This window comes from Sminthopsis crassicaudata, chromosome 2 (genome assembly GCF_048593235.1).
Source record: "Sminthopsis crassicaudata isolate SCR6 chromosome 2, ASM4859323v1, whole genome shotgun sequence".
In the NCBI taxonomy this organism is placed as follows: Eukaryota; Metazoa; Chordata; class Mammalia; order Dasyuromorphia; family Dasyuridae; genus Sminthopsis; species Sminthopsis crassicaudata.
Window position 1 is genome coordinate 42,697,682 of NC_133618.1, and position 16,904 is coordinate 42,714,585.

The 16,904-nt window shown below is 43.4% G+C and overlaps 1 protein-coding gene across 1 annotated transcript; it reads right to left on the reverse strand.

The window, feature by feature from the left end:
• Positions 1–8,567: 8,567 nt before the first annotated feature.
• Positions 8,568–16,380, reverse strand: LOC141553192 (chymotrypsinogen B-like). The gene is made up of 6 exons (XM_074285010.1): positions 16,170–16,380; positions 15,622–15,698; positions 15,422–15,500; positions 13,037–13,217; positions 10,540–10,673; positions 8,568–8,785 (listed from the first exon to the last, which is right to left on the reverse strand). The coding sequence occupies exons 1-6, from the start codon at positions 16,224–16,226 to the stop codon at positions 8,624–8,626; spliced, it is 690 nt and encodes a 229-aa protein (XP_074141111.1). The 5' UTR covers positions 16,227–16,380; the 3' UTR covers positions 8,568–8,623.
• Between the last annotated feature and the right edge of the window lie 524 nt (positions 16,381–16,904).

Here is a 16,904-nt window from a genome sequence, read left to right on the forward strand (position 1 = left end):
TACGAGAGAGGCTGCGAGAATTTGCAAAAACTAAAATTTTTTACCTATCCACAATCTAGAAACACCTCTGCCTCTAAAAATCCTTCCTTGAGCTGAGATACTTGGCTTGAGGAAACTCCCCCCGTCCAGCCCCTCCAGAGGCAAAGGATTTTCCTTTGCATCTCTAGCTCTCACCAGAAAGCCCTGCTCTCAGGCAGGAAATCCAAAACACAAGAGGAAGTGTCCCTTTAACACCCCCCCAAGACCAAGGAGACACATGACTGTTCTGGGGACCCCTCTTGGGGGTCCCAGGCCAGCATTCTCTTTGATTTGTTCTGGGGAGATAACCAGAGAAATTTAAGAGAAGCCATGCTTGAGCCCTTCTCCCACTCCACTGTTACATACACTGGGGTCTCTAATGACCAGGCTGCAGCCACGAGGAGAAAGATCACCGAATTGGGGTGAGCTTGGAGGTATGTCTCTACCCTTGGCTGTTACACCCTGAACAGGGGCGAGCAGTCTTTTCATCAGATCTTGCTCTCCCAGCAAGCTTTGAGGGTTTGGTCGGTTCCCCCTCCCTCAAGTTCCAGCATGGAATCACCAGAGGAGCCTATTCCGGAAGCACCGGGTAAGAACGTTGCATTTCTTTCTCCCACATTCTCACTCAGCACCTCGGGTCTTTCCTCCCCCTCCCCCATAGAGTGGGGATCTCAGAGGAATCAGGGCCTTTTCAGACCTCTCCCACATGGCTTTTCAGCCTATCCTGTCCCCTTATTGGGGTACTGTGCAGTAGGGAGATTGGGGACTCGATCTTATCTTCTCAAATCTCCAAAAAGTTTTTCACCAACTTTTAAACTAACAGAAGTTTACCTGCAATTTGGACAAGCGGGTCATGCCTTCCGAGACCCTTTGCCTGGCTCTTAAAGGAGCCACAGCTTCTGGATTTCTCAGGAAATGGGGCTTGGCTTCCCTGGTTTGGTTATCCTGCCTTAGAGAAGTGCCTCCCGTCACAGCCTTTTATGCTTTTGCATGCTCATGCTCATGTTGACAAAAAAAAAGCTCTCGTTTTTTTTCTTTTCCCTAGCCTCAGAGAATTTGCTTAAAGTGCCATTTCCTCAGCTCGTTCTGGAGAGATGAATAGCCTAGCTGTGAAAAGCAAGCCATGTCCTTTCTCTCACTTTCCTACCTAGTAGACAGATGGGAACTGTTTGCTCCTAATTTTCTCAGTCACAAGAACTTTTGCTCTTAGCATACTCTCTCCTCTTTTTCTGGATTGGTATTTTATGACCCTGCCAGAAATTAAGGGTTTCTTTTCCAAACTCCAACCCTGGATAGGTTGCAGCTTCAAGAAAGACTTTTGGGATCTAATTCAGTTCCAGTTGATCAATGATGGACAGAATCAGCTACACCCAGAGAAGGAACACTGGGAAATGAGTGTAAACTGTTTGCGCTATTGTCTTTCTACCCAGGTTACTTTTACATTCTGAATCCAATTCTTACCGTGCAACAAGAAACTCGGTTTTACACACATATATTGTATCTAGGATATACTGTAACACATGTAACATGTATGGGATTGCCATCATCTAGGGGAAGGGGTAGAGGGAGGGAGGGGAAAATTTGGAAAAGAAGTGAGTACAAGAGATAATCCTGTAAAAAAATTACCCATGCATATGTAATGTCAAAAATTATTATAAAATTAATTTTAAAAAAAGTAAATTATAAAAAAAAAGAAAGACCTTTGGAATGATGGTTGGGGAATAAAATTCCAAAACAAATTTAATTCAATTGTTAAGAGAGTGAAGATAGCTTTTTTCTTTCTTTTGTCTTCTTATTCTCTAACTGCAGTAAGGAAATGAGTTAGAGGGAGAGACTGAAACTATTTGAAAACTCCTTAACTGTTTTCAATTTGGTGCCTCTTAAAAAGGAAAAAGGCCTTTCCTGTTGCCTTTTCTCTAGCTTGCAGAATTCCCTGGTGGGGATCCCTGTGTGTCTCTCTCTAGACTTGTTCTCTATTCTACCGTGTTTCCCCGATAATAAGACCTATCCTGAAAATAAGACACCCACATACTCTTTAATATTCCGCTAAAATAAGCCCTCCCCCGAAAATAAGCCCTATCGAACTTACTATGAAAACGGTCATCATGGTGATCCCCTGCGCTATATGCTGCGTAGCGGTACCTTCAGTAAGCAGCGCCGCCCTCCCCTCCCGGGTGAAACGCACGTCGCGCTCCGAGCTGCATCCAATCAGAGCTGCAGCAGTGAGCGCGTCATCCTCTTCTTCCCTGGTGATTTGCTTGCTGGCGCTACGCGGAGTAGAGCTGAGACAGGACCATCTAAAAACTCGGTAAGTTCAGTAAGCGATGGAGAATAAAATAAGCACTCAGGGGGCATGATGGAGGCTAAAAGGGGCATGATGGAGGCTAAAATGGGCATGATGGAGGATAAAATAAGCCCTCCCCTGAAAATAAGCCCTCTGGTGTTTTTTAGTCCCAAAAAAATAATAAGACAGTGTCTTATTATCGGGGAAACACGGTATAGCTGGTCCCTGACAATTCTCCCTTGCTCTGTTGTGCCACAGTTCTGCCTCAGTTTCTCTGGCATTACAGTTCAAGGAGCATTTTGTTGCTTTCCTTCTCTAGAGAAGGATAAGGGGCTATAGAATGTGGATCCTGTCAAGAGTCAGGCTAGGAGGTATTGAATGGAGGACACTAAAGCTTTTTTTCCCCTAGAAGTTAAGGATTTTAGTCTTTCTAGTGACAGCTGATTTCCCATTTGGTGACTGTTCACAAGGTTTTTTTGGTTTTTTGGTTTTTTAGGTTTTTTTGGTAAGCCACCATACTGATGGGGGTTGAGGTCCCTTTAAGATTCCTTTCTGATTCCCCAACCCTCATGGCTGACCTTTGATTCACAAATCTTGGTCAAAAAGCACCCTTTTGAATATCGGGGCCCAGTCCCTACCAGATCTGAGCTGGCTTGGGTTTTCTCAACCCCCACTATATGCTCAGGTTTCTCCAAACTCCCCAAAACAGTTTCTTCCTTATCTGAAAAGCCCACCAGGAACTTGGGGCACTGCCTACAAGCCCCTTTAGGTATAAAAGAGCCAAACTGGAGCTCTCTCTTGGCAGGAGCCCTTCCCCAAAACATGGTATCCTTCCAATCATGTAAGGGTTCCTGCCTGCCTAGCGACCACCTTTGGCCCTGGCGTCTTTCTACCTTAAACTTTACTTCTAAATTTCTACAATAAACCTTTTATCAATCTAAGTTTTCGGGCCTGTAAATTCATTTACAGGTGACACTGTGCCGTAATGGGACTATCTTTGTGCCAACCAAAACGGGGTTCCCCCTTTCCTATCTCTCATCATTTTGTGGCCCCTCTAAGGGACCCCAAAAATTGTTACCCCGAAAACTAACCTTAACCTTTTCAGGTCTCTCAGAACCAATCTCAGTTCTCAGCTGCTCGCACAGTATTCTTCCAAGAAATCTGTGTTCTTACCAGGGAATCCGGAACTCTGGATAAGGTAAAAGACTTTTTTTCTTTCCCCATCTTGCAGTAGACATCCAAGCCACTTCACTCTATGCTCGGGCACAATTCTTTAGGAATTGCTGAGGATCGACAAAAGGCTTCCTTTTGTTTCACTCTCTGTCTCTAGAGATAAGGGAGAGGCTGCAAGAATTTGGAAAACTAAAAGCTTTTACCTGTCTAGACACACCTTTGCCTCTAAAATCCTTCCTTAGCAGGTTAGGTTTGGAGAAGGCTGCTTCCAAAGACGAAAGACCTTCTTTTCCAAGGCATTTCTAATCCCTTTATCTCACCAGAAAGCCTGACCTGAGGGCCAGAACTCTGAGACACATGGGAGAAAGTGTCTCTTCTTCACCCCCTGCCCCCACCAACTGGCTGTTCTGAGGATCCCATCCCTCTTGGGTCCCAGGCAAGCAGTCTCCTTGATCTGTTCTGGGGGAGAAATCTGTATTTGAGCCCCTCTCGCACTCCACTGTAATGGTCAGGCTGTAGCCACGAGGAGAAAAAAGTCTCTGCATCAGGGTGAACTTAGAGATGTGACTCTATCCAACTTCGTGAGCCATTGCCAACGGAGAAGCACTAGGTAAGATAACATCTCTCCCTTCCCCCATCCTCTCTCTTTCCGAACCTCTCCCATATGGCTTGGCAACCTGCCATTTAAATGCTCCCATCCTGTCCCCTTCTTGGGGTACAATGGGGAGATTAGAATTTATGTTCTTGCATTTTTCCTTCTGTAACCGATTTCTAAGATCAGAGCAATAGTCAATAGAAATTGTTAATACAATTCAATTATGTCATACCTTGTTTCCAGCCTGATTATGTGTAATCATTGTATCTGGTCATCTGTCTGTTACTGGACAACTAATAGAGATTTGTAAGACCAAAACTGATTTCTAACACCTGTTGGTTTCCCTTTATCTTGCTAACCTGAGACTCTCAGTTCTTCTCTTCTCAGGGCAACTTCTGCCTCCAGACACTCAGAAGCAGAGGTGCCCTTTTATTGCAAATCTCTTTTAGACTTAAGCCTTAGAAGACCCCAGTCTCTGTCCTGAATTCGAGCAGGAGGACCTGCCCCTTTCACTTCTCCCCCATAAAGAGTGGGGATAGTAGGAGGGAAGGCTCAGGATCTTTGCCTAAACCATCTTGATGATTTTATGGGGAGATTGAGGAACCAACTCTCTCTTTAAAAATTAACCCTGGGATAGCCATTAACCCCAGGGATTCAGAGCATTTTTTTTTTTTACATTTTGCTCCTAGCATTTTCTCCTACTTTTCTTTGGCATTTGGTATAGTTAGATGGGCCATCAGCATTCTTAATGTAGCCCAGAGAAGGGACCTGGTGCATTTACTGCAAAATGGCCCCATTCCTAAATGTCCTCATTTCCACCCTGGAGGACACCCCACTTTTAACCTGCTCCTGCGATGTAAAACACATTCAAGCTGTGAATTTTTATTTGCCCTCCAGCCTGTACACGGGGATTGATTGGAACACATAACGCACAAAGGGATGCTCTGCTGTTGTCTTCAGTTCTCACACCCCCCTCCTGGCTTGGACCCCCCCAAATTTCTATGACCCTTCTCAGCTTAAAGCAGTTACGTGAAGTTGAGATATTCATCCTTTTTCCCTTAAATGAATTTAAGTTTTAGCTGCTTGTGGAGAGGATGAAGCAGGTTGTGATCTCTTTAAGAAAATGTGTTTTTTATTGAGCTGTGATGTTCAGCCCTCCTGGCTGAGGTATATCCTCCCCAGATAAGTCGTCTTTACAGGATGCCAGAGCCTTTGATTCAATTACAAATCCTGGTCAAAAAGCATCCCTTTTAATTTCAATAGGAGATCTGGGCTCTCCCAGCCTCCAATGGTTCTGATCTGCTCCACTTGTCCCAGCTCCCACCAACATAATAACCTTCCATCAACTAAAGTCTTTGCAGATGGACCTTGGCATATCCCTTTGCTGCCAGGACTTTCTGTCCACTGAGAACTGCATTCTCTGGAGTGCAAAACTCCATTTTCCATACATCTGCCACTAAAGAAGTCAGTCTCTTGGTAAACTGATTTCTATCTAACAATAAATTTTCATTTTGCAGCTAATATTTGGGAATGAGTGAATTCTTTCACTCTTAAAACCTGTGGCCGATTTAAAGGGGATTTTTAATAACTCTCTTATAGCCACTAACCTCTAAAGCACTAGAAATCTAGACCACTCAAACAGCATCAGTAAGTGTTAAGTGTCTGAGGTGGAATTTGAACTCAGGTCTTCCTGACTTCAAGGCCTGTGTACTTGGCCATCTAGCTGCCCCTTCATTCATTTTTGTAAGATTTTATGTTCCAAATTTTTCTCCCTCCTTTTTTTACCTCCCCCTCCCCAAGACAACAAGCCATCAGATATAGATTAAATATATAAAATCCTTTAAAACCTATATCCATGTTGGTCATATTGTACAAGAAAAATCAGATTGAAAGGGGGGAAATTATGAGAAAGAAAAAGCAAGCAAAGAAGTGAAAATACTATGCTTTCATCCACATTCATTCTCCAGAGTTCTTTCTGAATGCAGATGGCACTTCCCATCACCTGTCCACTGGAATTGTCTTGAATGGTTGCATTGTTGAAAAGAGGCAGTGATGAAAATTCCAAGATGTCTCCCAACCTAGCTATGATCAGGGCTTGATATTTGCTGATCCACCAGACTTGGCCTGGATGTGTTTGTACTTCACCCTGGAAGAAACTCTGGAAGTCAATTCTTTCCTGGAGTCTTCTCTCAGTATTTTAGGAGAACAATTAATGCTAATTTTGTTTTCTTTCAATTGCTCTACCTACATTTCCTATGAGACAATGGGCTGTCTCTTTTTTTTGGTTGGTTTGTTTGGTTGTTTGTTATTTTATTTATTTATTTATTTTGTCAGGAAAATAGGAAAGCTGGAAATTTTCTGCCCCATCACACCATCTTCCCAGAATCTCTCCCTTATCTACTCATTAAAAAAAAAGTTCCCTCCACTCATTTTAGGATCCAGCAACCTTGCCATTTCTCCAATTGGATACTCTGTCTCCCAAGTGCATCATGTCTTTCTATGGCTTTTGCTCCACACCTGGAATGTTCTCACTCATCATTGCTGCCTCTTAGGATCCCTGGCTCCAAAACAGCCCAGTCAAATGCCTCCTTGTGCCAAAGTTAGTGCCAAGAGCTGGTGCTGTCCCAGAAAGGTCACTGTATCTCCTTGATATGTAGTTGCATTTACTGTATCCAGATATTGACACATTTTCTCCCCATTAGAACATAGTGATAACAGCAGGCATTAAAGGCTTAAAGGTCTGAGAGGGGAAAATCTATTTTGTTTGTTATTTATACATACATACTACATACATACATACAGCAATTGACACAGTTTTTGGCACAGAGTAATCTGCTTAATAAATCTTTGTTCAATCACCCAGCTACCAGGACAGCTCAGTTAAGTGAATTAATTGTCAGCATTAAGCAAACCTTAAAATGCTCTAAAATGCTAGATTTTTTTTTTTAAACTAGAGCCTCAATGACCATATGAATGTAAAAGGTACCTCACCACATGGATGTCCTAGATACAGTGGAGCATCAGTGCCCAAAGGCAAGGGATCTTTGACACCTCAGCTTAGTGGTGATTGAGACAAGGGTTCATCTGGCATAGGTGAACTTGGTAGAACCAGTGCTCTGAGGGAATTAAACTATGAGTGAGAAATTGAGAGTGGTGTGCTGGAAGGGGTTGGGGAAAGTATTTGTATGTTCTTGCCATATCTTTGAAGTCATTTTCTCTTACAACAGCAAATTGATATTCAGTGGTTAAATGGAAGTAGGGTTCTAGATCCTGGACCCTAATATGGAGGGGGGATGCAGCTAGTGGGGCTTAATCCAATAACAATGAAGATAGAACCCCTCCTATCCTTCAGAATAACCTAAAATCCCTATGGTAGATAAAGCAAGCCTGGGAGAAACCACAGCAAACACTACAAGTTTGCCACAAGATTTCTACTTGAAAGAACGTTTGGAGTGCATCTCATACAACCTATACTTGTAGACAGACTACATATCATCATCTTTGAAGAACTTCATAAAAAGGAAATCCAGATTGCTTGCTATTTAGGGGATGGGGTGGGGAGAAGGAGGGAAAAATCTGAAACACAAGGCTATGCAATTATCCAGGCATGTGTTTTGAAAAAAAAAAAAAAAGCTTTAAAAAAAAAGGAAATAAAAGGAAACCCAATACCCCCTAAGGCTATTTCTTTCACTCTGGAAAGGAGTTCCCAATTGTTGGGAAAAGTTTCTTTACACTGAACCTAAATCTGATTCTCTGCTGCTTTTACCCAGTGTTCCTAATCCCTTCTTTTCCTATATCCCAAGAGGCAGGAAGCAGCTGCTGATGATAGAATTTGAATCCAAGTCCTTTGCCTCTAGAGTTAACAGTTCTTTCCATTATTCCATGGAACTTCTAGACATTTTTAGTACATCCACTTCCAGGCAGCGCTTCAAATTTCAGGTAAAAGCTTTCATGCCCCATTCTCCTTCTCTTTTTTTTTTTTTTTTTTTAAGTTAAATAGCTCTAGTTCTAGCTATTGATCAACATATGGTCCCCAGTCCTTCCCATTTGTGCAGTTTGTGGCAATGTCCTTCCTAGAATATGGTGCCCTAAGAAGTCATTAAGGGAAATAAGTGGGCATGTGGGGAGTGTGTCTGTTGGGAAAAATTGGGGAGATAAGTGCCCAGAAGTGGCCAACTGAAGTCAGGCACTTGAGGAAAGTCAATGGGATGGTGTTGGCTCTTCCTAAAAGAGGGGTATTTGCTACACCCCAACTTTGAGGCCTAGACATTACATTCTGCCAGGTGGAATAGGCAGAAATAAGTTCTCTGCCTCTTCTCGACTCTCTCAGCAACATCATCACTAGAAATGAAACCAATATCCCCAGAAGCTCCTGCCAATGTTCTGGTTTCCTGGGACCGTGCCAGGCTCTCTGAGGATGGGTTGTTCTACACCTGATGAGCATTTAGGTTTCTACTGTAGGCAAAGAAAACAAGCTGATTGTACAGATACATTTATTGGCATTAGGGGATGGGAAGAGTTAAAGGTACCCACTTTCTTGGGTGGGAAGAGGCTCAGTTGTTGGCCAGGGTTTCCTTGATAAAGGAGATGAACTTAGTGACTTGGGTGAACACAAGAGGGGAGTTGGTGGAACAGGAGAGGTCTCTCCAGGAGGTAATACCAACCAGGGTCCAGGCGTTGTTTTTCTTGCAGACCAGGGGTCCACCAGAGTCACCCTGAGGAGATGAGACACAAGATAGATTGAAAGGGTCTGTTAGCCCACAAAGCAGCTCTGGGTGCTATAGGGCAACTAGCAAGATTGTGCCATGGTGAACTATGAAAGACCTGGTTATTCTCAGTGGTTTGGTGATCCAAAGAAATCCCAGTAAACTTTGTATGGAAAATGCCATTCCATCTAGAGAGAGCTATGGAGACTGAATGTAAATCAGCACATGTTATATTCATTTTTTTTCTTCCAGTTTATTTCCCCACCTATGATTTTTAGACTCATGAGTTAGACTCAGAAGACCTGAATTTGAATCCTGGGGCTGATACTTTGTTGTCATGTGACCAGAGGGTTCATGGGATGGGAAAAAGGATGCCCTTATATGGAGATAACACTACTTTATCTTTTCTGCCTTAGAAGATTTTGGAGCTGTAAGGTGGTATGGAAATTAATGAAAATGATGAAGAACTGAAAGTTCAGTGGCTTATTCCAAGTATTAACATCCTGACACCATGACTATAGTCTCTCATGACTAGAGGCTTGTTTTGAACTTTTCAATTACAGGAGGGGAGGAAAATACAAAAATAATAAAGATTACATTCATCCAAGTTTTTTTTTTTTTTTGCCTCTTCAAATGTTTTTATAGCTTTATATCAGTTCTTTTTTTCCCCTTGAGGTAATCAGAGTTAAGTGACATGCCCAGGGTCACACAGCTAGGAAGTGTTAGGTGTCTGAGACCATATTTTGAACTGAGGTCCTCCTGACTTCAGGGCTGGAACTATAGCCACTGCGTCACCCAGCTACACCACATGATCTCAGTTCTTTCTTGTGACAGGTCACAGAGGGAGGTAGAAAGAGTATGGGTATTAATCTCCATTTGGCAGATGAGAAAAACTGAGTCTGAAAAAAGTTTGTGACTGTGTTACTTAATGAGCTGGTAGTATAGCCAAGAGTAGAAGTCAAATTTTCTATTTCTTTCTATTGCAGAAAATGTTGGTGAGCAGTGTAGATTAAGAGGAGATGTGAATGAAGTGCCATCTTGCATGGGGCTGGGAGAAGAAGGGGAGATACAACCTTTCCTGAAAGTCTGATGGAAGTGAGACCTAAGACTTTCAGCAATGTCACCGACCGGACAAAAGAGAGTTTTTGTTGTTCAATTGTTGTCAGTCATATCTTACACTTTATGACCCTATTTGCAGTCTTCTTGGCAAAGATACTGGAGTGGTTTTCCATTTTCTTCTCCAATTCATTTTACAGATAAGGAAACTGAGGCAAGCAGGGTGAAATGTCTCACCCAGGGTCATCCAGTTAAGTAAGTGTCTGAATCTACCTTTGACCTGAGATTGCAGGCCCAGAGCTCTGCACCTACTAGCTGCCCCTCACAGTTAAATCTGTCTAAAAATACACTAGGCAGGGAATACCTTTTTATGAGTGGTTTTAATGGAAAGTTGGATGACCACTTGTGACAGGCAGTTTGTAGGGAGAATGAAGATGTGTTAGACATACTGAGGTTCCTTCTCACTCTCCTTCTACAAGAGTGATTGATGAGGGGGAGGATGTCATGGAACTGCAGGTGGGAGGGAACCACCAGATTGAGACTGGTTTTGCTACTTATTAACAGGATGCTAAATCACTTTGATTTCCTAAACCCTGCTTTCCTGATTTATAATATAGATAATAAGATCCTTATCAGGGCAACCCCATTTGTGATTCTTAAAGAGAGGAGAAAATCCAGAGAAGAGAGAGACAGAGAGAGGCAGATACCATGCAGGGAGAAACGCCATTGGCTCCAGCACAAATCATACTGTCCTTGACCGCCTTCCCATAGAATGTCTTGCATTTAGTATTGGACAACAGGGGTAGAGCTGCTTGTTGGAGGATGTTTAGGCGTCTTCCAGCTGCAGAGACAAAAGAAAGGAGAGTAGGTTAAACAGAGCTGGTGAATTGAACTGGCAGAGATGAGTATAGGGGAAGGCGCCAAGAAGAAGTGATATTGGTAGAGTCTGGACTGAAGAGTAAGTCAGACTCTGTTCCAAGCTTGGCTCTCCCCCTTTTCTCATTCACTTTTGTGAAAGCGTGCTTAAAGAGTGCTCAGGACTTTCTTTAGAAATGTTTTTACTCTGTATCCCAAAGAAACCATAAAAGAAGAAAAAGCACCCACGTGGGCAAAAATGTTTGTACCAGCTTTTTGTGGTGGCAAGGAACTAGAAAATGAGTGATTGTACATCAAGTGGAGAATGGCTGAATAAATTTTGGTATATGAAAACAATGGAGCTTTATTTTTCTAAAGGAAATGGTCAACAGGATGATTTTAGACAGGCCTGGAAAGATTGATATGAACCAATGCTGAGAGAAATAAGCAGAACGAGGAATACATGGTACATAGTAACAGCAAGAAAGTACTGGTTCTTCTCAGTGGTTTGGTGATCCAAAGAAACCTAGGAAACTTCAGATTGAAAATGCCATTCAGATGCAGAGGGAGCTATGGAGACTGAATGTAAATCAACACATGCTATATTCACATTTTTTTACGGTTTATTCCACATCACCACCATGATTTTCCCCTTTTGTTCTAATTTTTCTCTCCCAACATGATACATAAGGAAAGAGGTTTTAAAAATGACTGTATTTTGCAATAGAAATAAACTGCAACCTTTCCCAGTAAGATCAGGAGTGAAACAAGGTTGCCCACTATCACCATTACTATTCAATATAGTACTAGAAACGCTAGCCTCAGTAATAAGAGCCGAGAAAGAGATTCAAGGAATTAGAGTAGGAAATGAGGAAATCAAACTATCACTCTTTGCAGATGACATGATGGTATACTTAGAGAACCCCAAAGACTCTGCTAAAAAGCTATTAGAAATAATTCAGAATTTTAGCAAAGTGGCAGGATACAAAATAAATCCACATAAATCCTCAGCATTTTTATATATCACCAACAAAATGCAACAGCAAGAGATTCAAAGAGAAATTCCATTCCAAACAAATGTTGAGAGTATAAAGTATTTGGGAATCCATCTACCAAAGAATAGTCAGGAATTATATGAGAAAAATTACAAAACACTTGCCACAAAAATAAAGTCAGATTTAAATAATTGGAAAGACATTCAGTGCTCTTGGATAGGCCGAGCGAATATAATAAAGATGACAATACTCCCCAAACTAATCTATTTATTTAGTGCTATACCAATCAGACTCCCAAGAAACCATTTTAATGACCTAGAAAAAATAACAACAAAATTCATATGGAAGAATAAAAGGTCGAGAATTGCAAGGGAACTAATGAAAAAAAAGTCAGAGGAAGGTGGTCTAAGTGTACCTGATCTAAAGCTATATAGCAGCAGTCACCAAAACCATTTGGTACTGGCTAAGAAATAGACCGGTAGATCAGTGGAACAGATTAGATACAAAGGACAAAAAAGGGTACATCTATAGCAATCTAATCTTTGACAAACAAAGCCAGGGGTCATCCAACCTCAGAGCAAAAGGGATGTTTTTGGAGCCAGGAGAGAGCTGCCACCCAGTGCTCCCTTGCAACTTTTATACAGAGCAACCTAAGAAAAAGCCCTGACCCACCTCCACTACCCCTCATACTGTTGCTGAGTCCAGTTCTTCTCTTAGGACCCTGACTCTGCCCCTGCCTCAGTCTACCCCTTGAGTCTGAGTATTATTAAATACTTGCTAATCTCTATCCTGTCTCAGTTTCTCTGGGATTACATTTGGAGGCCCCCCTGAGATGTTTGAAAATGAGCAGGATAATAGATAAGAGTAGGTTAAACAGTAAATTGAACGGGCAGAAATAGAGTATAGGGGAAGGAGTGAAGAAGAAAAGATTCTGGCAGACTCTGGACTGAAGAGTAAGTCAGACTCTGTTCTAAGCTTGGCTCTCCCCTTTTCTCATTCACACTTAAAAAGGGGCAGTCAGTCAGTAGGTACTGAAAGGATTCTTTAACTCATCCACACCCAGAGGCTAGGTTTTGATTGTGTTTATGCTGAGCTTGAAGCCTTAAAATTATGGAAGGGTTTTGCTATTTAATTAAAACCTTCCAGGTGAAAATAAAATCAGTCTAAAAAAGATAACATTTTTAGAAAGCTCTAATAAGTGTGTTTTTTAGTTCTCAGACAAAATAAAATCCATGTTCTTGTAGTTTGGGGTATGTGAATTGGACTAAGAGGTCTTAACTGTAAATAAACTAACAAAAAGTGCTATGGAAGAAATTGAAGTATCTAGTGCTTAGTGAACCCGTCTCACACTCACCATCCTTCTTGTTCTTGCCCCATCCAGTTGTAATACAGGTAGTGCCTTCGGGGAAGTCATCACTGGCACTAGGCAGGCAGACAGGGGACACATTATCCTGGTAGTGGGCGGGTGTGGCCAGTTTCAACAGGGTAATGTCATTGCTAAGATCAACCATGTCAAAATTTTTGTTCCTGAAGACCTGAAAGGAAAACCAGGGAAAGGAGAGTGAGACCCTCCCCCCCATCCCCAAACTTTCATTGGCACCTCCTAGTGCCTCAGAATTAGGAGGAATTTCAAAGGTAACCCAGTCCAGCTAAATGTCTGGTGGAATCCCTTCTATGGCCTTCCTGACAACTGTTATCCAGACTTTCCCTGAAGACTTCTGATGATGAGGGGCTCACTACCTCACAAGAACACCGACTACACTTTTACCATGCTCAAAGTATTAGGAAGCTTTTTCTTCTTTATTATTGAGTCATTTGGGTCACCTTCATTTAGGATTTTCTTGGCAAAAAGAATTAAATCATCTATCATTTCCTTTTCTAGCTCATTTTCCAAATGAAGAAACTGAGACAAACTGAGTTACAGCTAGGAAGTTTCTGAGGCCGAAGTTGAACTTGGGAGGAGGACACCAGACCTTGCACTCCATCCACTGCACCACCAGCTGCCCTGCTCATGGCTAGAACAGGCAGTAGCTGGGATTTGAACCCAGCCATTGAACTCCTGGTCCAAGAACAGCTGTTTTCAACTTTGCTTTTCTGCTTAAGTCTCTTCTACCTTCCCCTCCCCTCCAAAAAGAAGCAGCTTTCCCCCAGCTGCTGTACTCTCCTCAACAGCTTATGTTGGGCCAAGCTAAGGAAGATTTCATCTTGAATCAGAAAAATGGCAGGTCCCACTGTATACCTGCACCCTCAGAAGTAATCTCAGTGAAAAAACTTAGTTGTAGCTATCCTTACTACCTCACTGGGAGGAGGTCTACAGCCCAGACTGACCCAGAGAGTGCAGGTTCATTGCACACTGGGGCAGGAGTTCTGACTGCCATCACATGTTCCAGGCTGATGAAAGGGCCTCTGGTGTCCCCCCACCAATGAGGAGGCTGGGACTCTGGGTGAGCTGTAGGGGTTATAGAAATCATCCTGCCATGAGGATGTCACTTAGAAACTTCCAATAATCACTAATGTTCATGGCACCAGTTCCCAAGGAACCTTAAAATGAACTGCCTTTATTCTCTAAGTCTTTCTCTTTCTCTAACTTTCTCTGTCTAGAGAGAGAAGGAGAGTCCTATCCCACTTCTCTGTAGTTTGAACCCAAGAATCCATTAGCAGGCTGCTCATCTCTACTTCCCTGCAATCTCTAGAACTGGCTATGGTCCATTGAGGTCTTTGGATCCCCGGGTTGTGTAACTCTAGGACAAGATCAAAATTCCTACCAAAATCCTCATTTTCCTCTCAACTTCCTTCCCATCCATGGAAAGGAAAAATCCCCAACTGAACAATTTATGTCTTCTCTGTGTAATCATGGCTAGGTTAGTGAATCTCACTGAGCTTGAGTTTCCTCATCTGCAAAATGGCAAAGACCTGCATTCCCTACATCACAAGGGATCAAATACAAATATACCAGCCTCCTTTGAGACTCAGCTCAGTCCTACCCTCTGCATGAGGCTTTCAGCTGCATGAAACAGGAGATGGTGGGCTAGACTGAAAGTCAAGAAGACTGAATTCTAATTCTGCCTTAGACATTGACTAGCTGGGTAAACTTGGTCAAATCATTTCATCTCCGCCTGCCTCAGTTTCCTCATCCACAAAATAGGGATAATAAATAGATTAACTTCCCAAAGTTGCTTGAGAACAAAATGAGATAGTATTTGTAAAGTGCTTTCCTAATCTTAAATTGCTACATAACAATTTCCAAGTTCCTTTGCCCCTTCCCTCTGAGAGTGCCTCCAATTTACCCTTTATGTACAAAATTATTTACACACATTCTTCCCCATTTGAGTGTGAGCCCTTTGAGAATAGAGATCCTGGGGTTTCAAGTTTTGGGGGATTTTTTGTTTGGTTGGATTAGGGAGGGTTTTTTTTTTTTTTTTTTTTGCCTTTTGTGCTTTCCCCAGAACAATGGTCCCCCAGCACAGTGTTTGGCACATAAGAAGCACTTAATAAATGCTTGTTGGCCAACTATACATGTTAGTCCTTCTTAAATGCTAACTCTTAATAACCGTAAATCATAGCTTAGATTTTATTAGTTCCGATCAGAGAGCTGACCTTTATTTGCACAGGCCCTGCTGGCCATAAATGCTTGAATTCTCCCTTGTACATACCCTTAGTCTATGCAGGAAGCCCCGGCTGTCACATCCCCAGCACACCCCACACTCCTCCCATCCCCTTCCCTGGGCCAAGGCTGTACCTGGGCAATCTTCAGAACTTGGATGTTTTCTTTATTAGACTTCAGGTCGAACTTTCCAGCAACCACCCTGTCTGTTCTCCTAAAGCAGAAGGAAGGGCCCATGGATCAAAGGTCACCAAATATCCCAAGAACACAGCCCAGTTAACCACCACCACCACCCCTCCAAAGGAGGGAAGGAAAAACCTTTGAGTTTGACCTACTTGACACCACAATGAGCAGCTGTGACCACCCAGTTCTTATTGATGAGGGTGCCTGCACACAAGTGGTCACCTCTTCTCTGGAAAGGAAGGGAACAGACAGGAATCATGTGCATTTTGAAAATCTCAAGAGCTCAGGGGCCTCCTCTGGGCACCAAGGGAAAGTCTCAGAGGCAGACAAGAGGTCCAGCAAGCTATGGGCCAGAGAACCCCAGTCGGGGTGCAGGACAGGGAGGCTGGGATGAAGAGAGATCCCAGACAAGACTGGCTGAGTCTCCTGCCAAGCTGGACACCAGCTAGGACTGGCATTTCCTCCTTGCCTAGTAGGGCAGAAGGGTCACGGATGTTGATATTAATGGGGCTGAATTGCTACCAACTCCACAGGAGGCTTCTTGGAGCCTCTCAATCCCCCTTTTCTCCCTCACTGGACATTCCACCCTGCACCCACTTCCCTTGATCCTGTAGGGAAAGGAAAAGGTCTGAGGGTGGGGAAGGAAGAGGAGGAGGGGGGTAATAGCTCCACTTCCCATGAAGCAGGTCTAGGTACTCACCTGTAGAGAGACTTGCCAGGGCCAAGAACCAGGAATAGTATCTTTGCCATTGGTCATCTCAGGCTTAATGGCAGGGACACCACAGCCTAGGGGAATGGAGAATAAAGGTGCTTAGGGTTCCCAGACTTGGAGTGGCTAGGTGGGCCCTAACCGTACTCGGTTGCCTATCTCTTAGGCCTGCTGAAGTCTTAACTGCTACAGGAGACCCCCCTCCCCCAACCTTCACCAGCCTCTGGTTCCAAGAAATGATCAGCTTTGGGTTGAACCCAGTTCCCCTGCAGGAAATAGGAGAAAGGGGACGGAGGAACTGAAGACAGACATTTGGTTCACTATTTGAGGAAGAGGAAGGGTCTATGCTGGCCAGGACTCAAAACCTCAAATGACAAGGAAAGCCCATTGCTGGGTTCATCCTGAGGGCTCTTAAGGGATCCCCTGGGTCTGGTATATCAGGGAAGGAACTTCCTCCCTCTCCCCTGTAACACGCTGTCCCATTTCTGCCAGAGAAGGGGAAGAGGAGAGGGGGCTGGAAATGCAGGACTGCCTCTAGGAGCAGCTGAAGTCCCCTTAGTTCCCACCACCCTTCCCTGAACAAGGCTCTCCATAGAGTGGGCTCTCTTTGCTATGGTTTGGGGAGTGGGGAGAGCCCTCTCGGGTGCCCAGATATTGTTCCTGTGCTTCAGGCCACAGCTGCCTCCCCACCCCGGAAATGCAAAAGGAGCCAGAGCCCTACCCACC

Bases quoted from the DNA above. Each gene is read 5' to 3' on its own strand.
- LOC141553192 (XM_074285010.1), bottom strand. From the start codon at position 16,226: ATGACCAATGGCAAAGATACTATTCCTGGTTCTTGGCCCTGGCAAGTC. The intron at 15,699-16,169 runs GTGAGTACCTAG...CTTCCTTTCCAG, and splicing joins CCTGGCAAGTCTCTCTACAG to AGAAGAGGTGACCACTTGTG. The intron at 8,786-10,539 runs GTATCTGCCTCT...TCATCTCCTCAG, and splicing joins ATGGCGTTTCTCCCTGCATG to GGTGACTCTGGTGGACCCCT.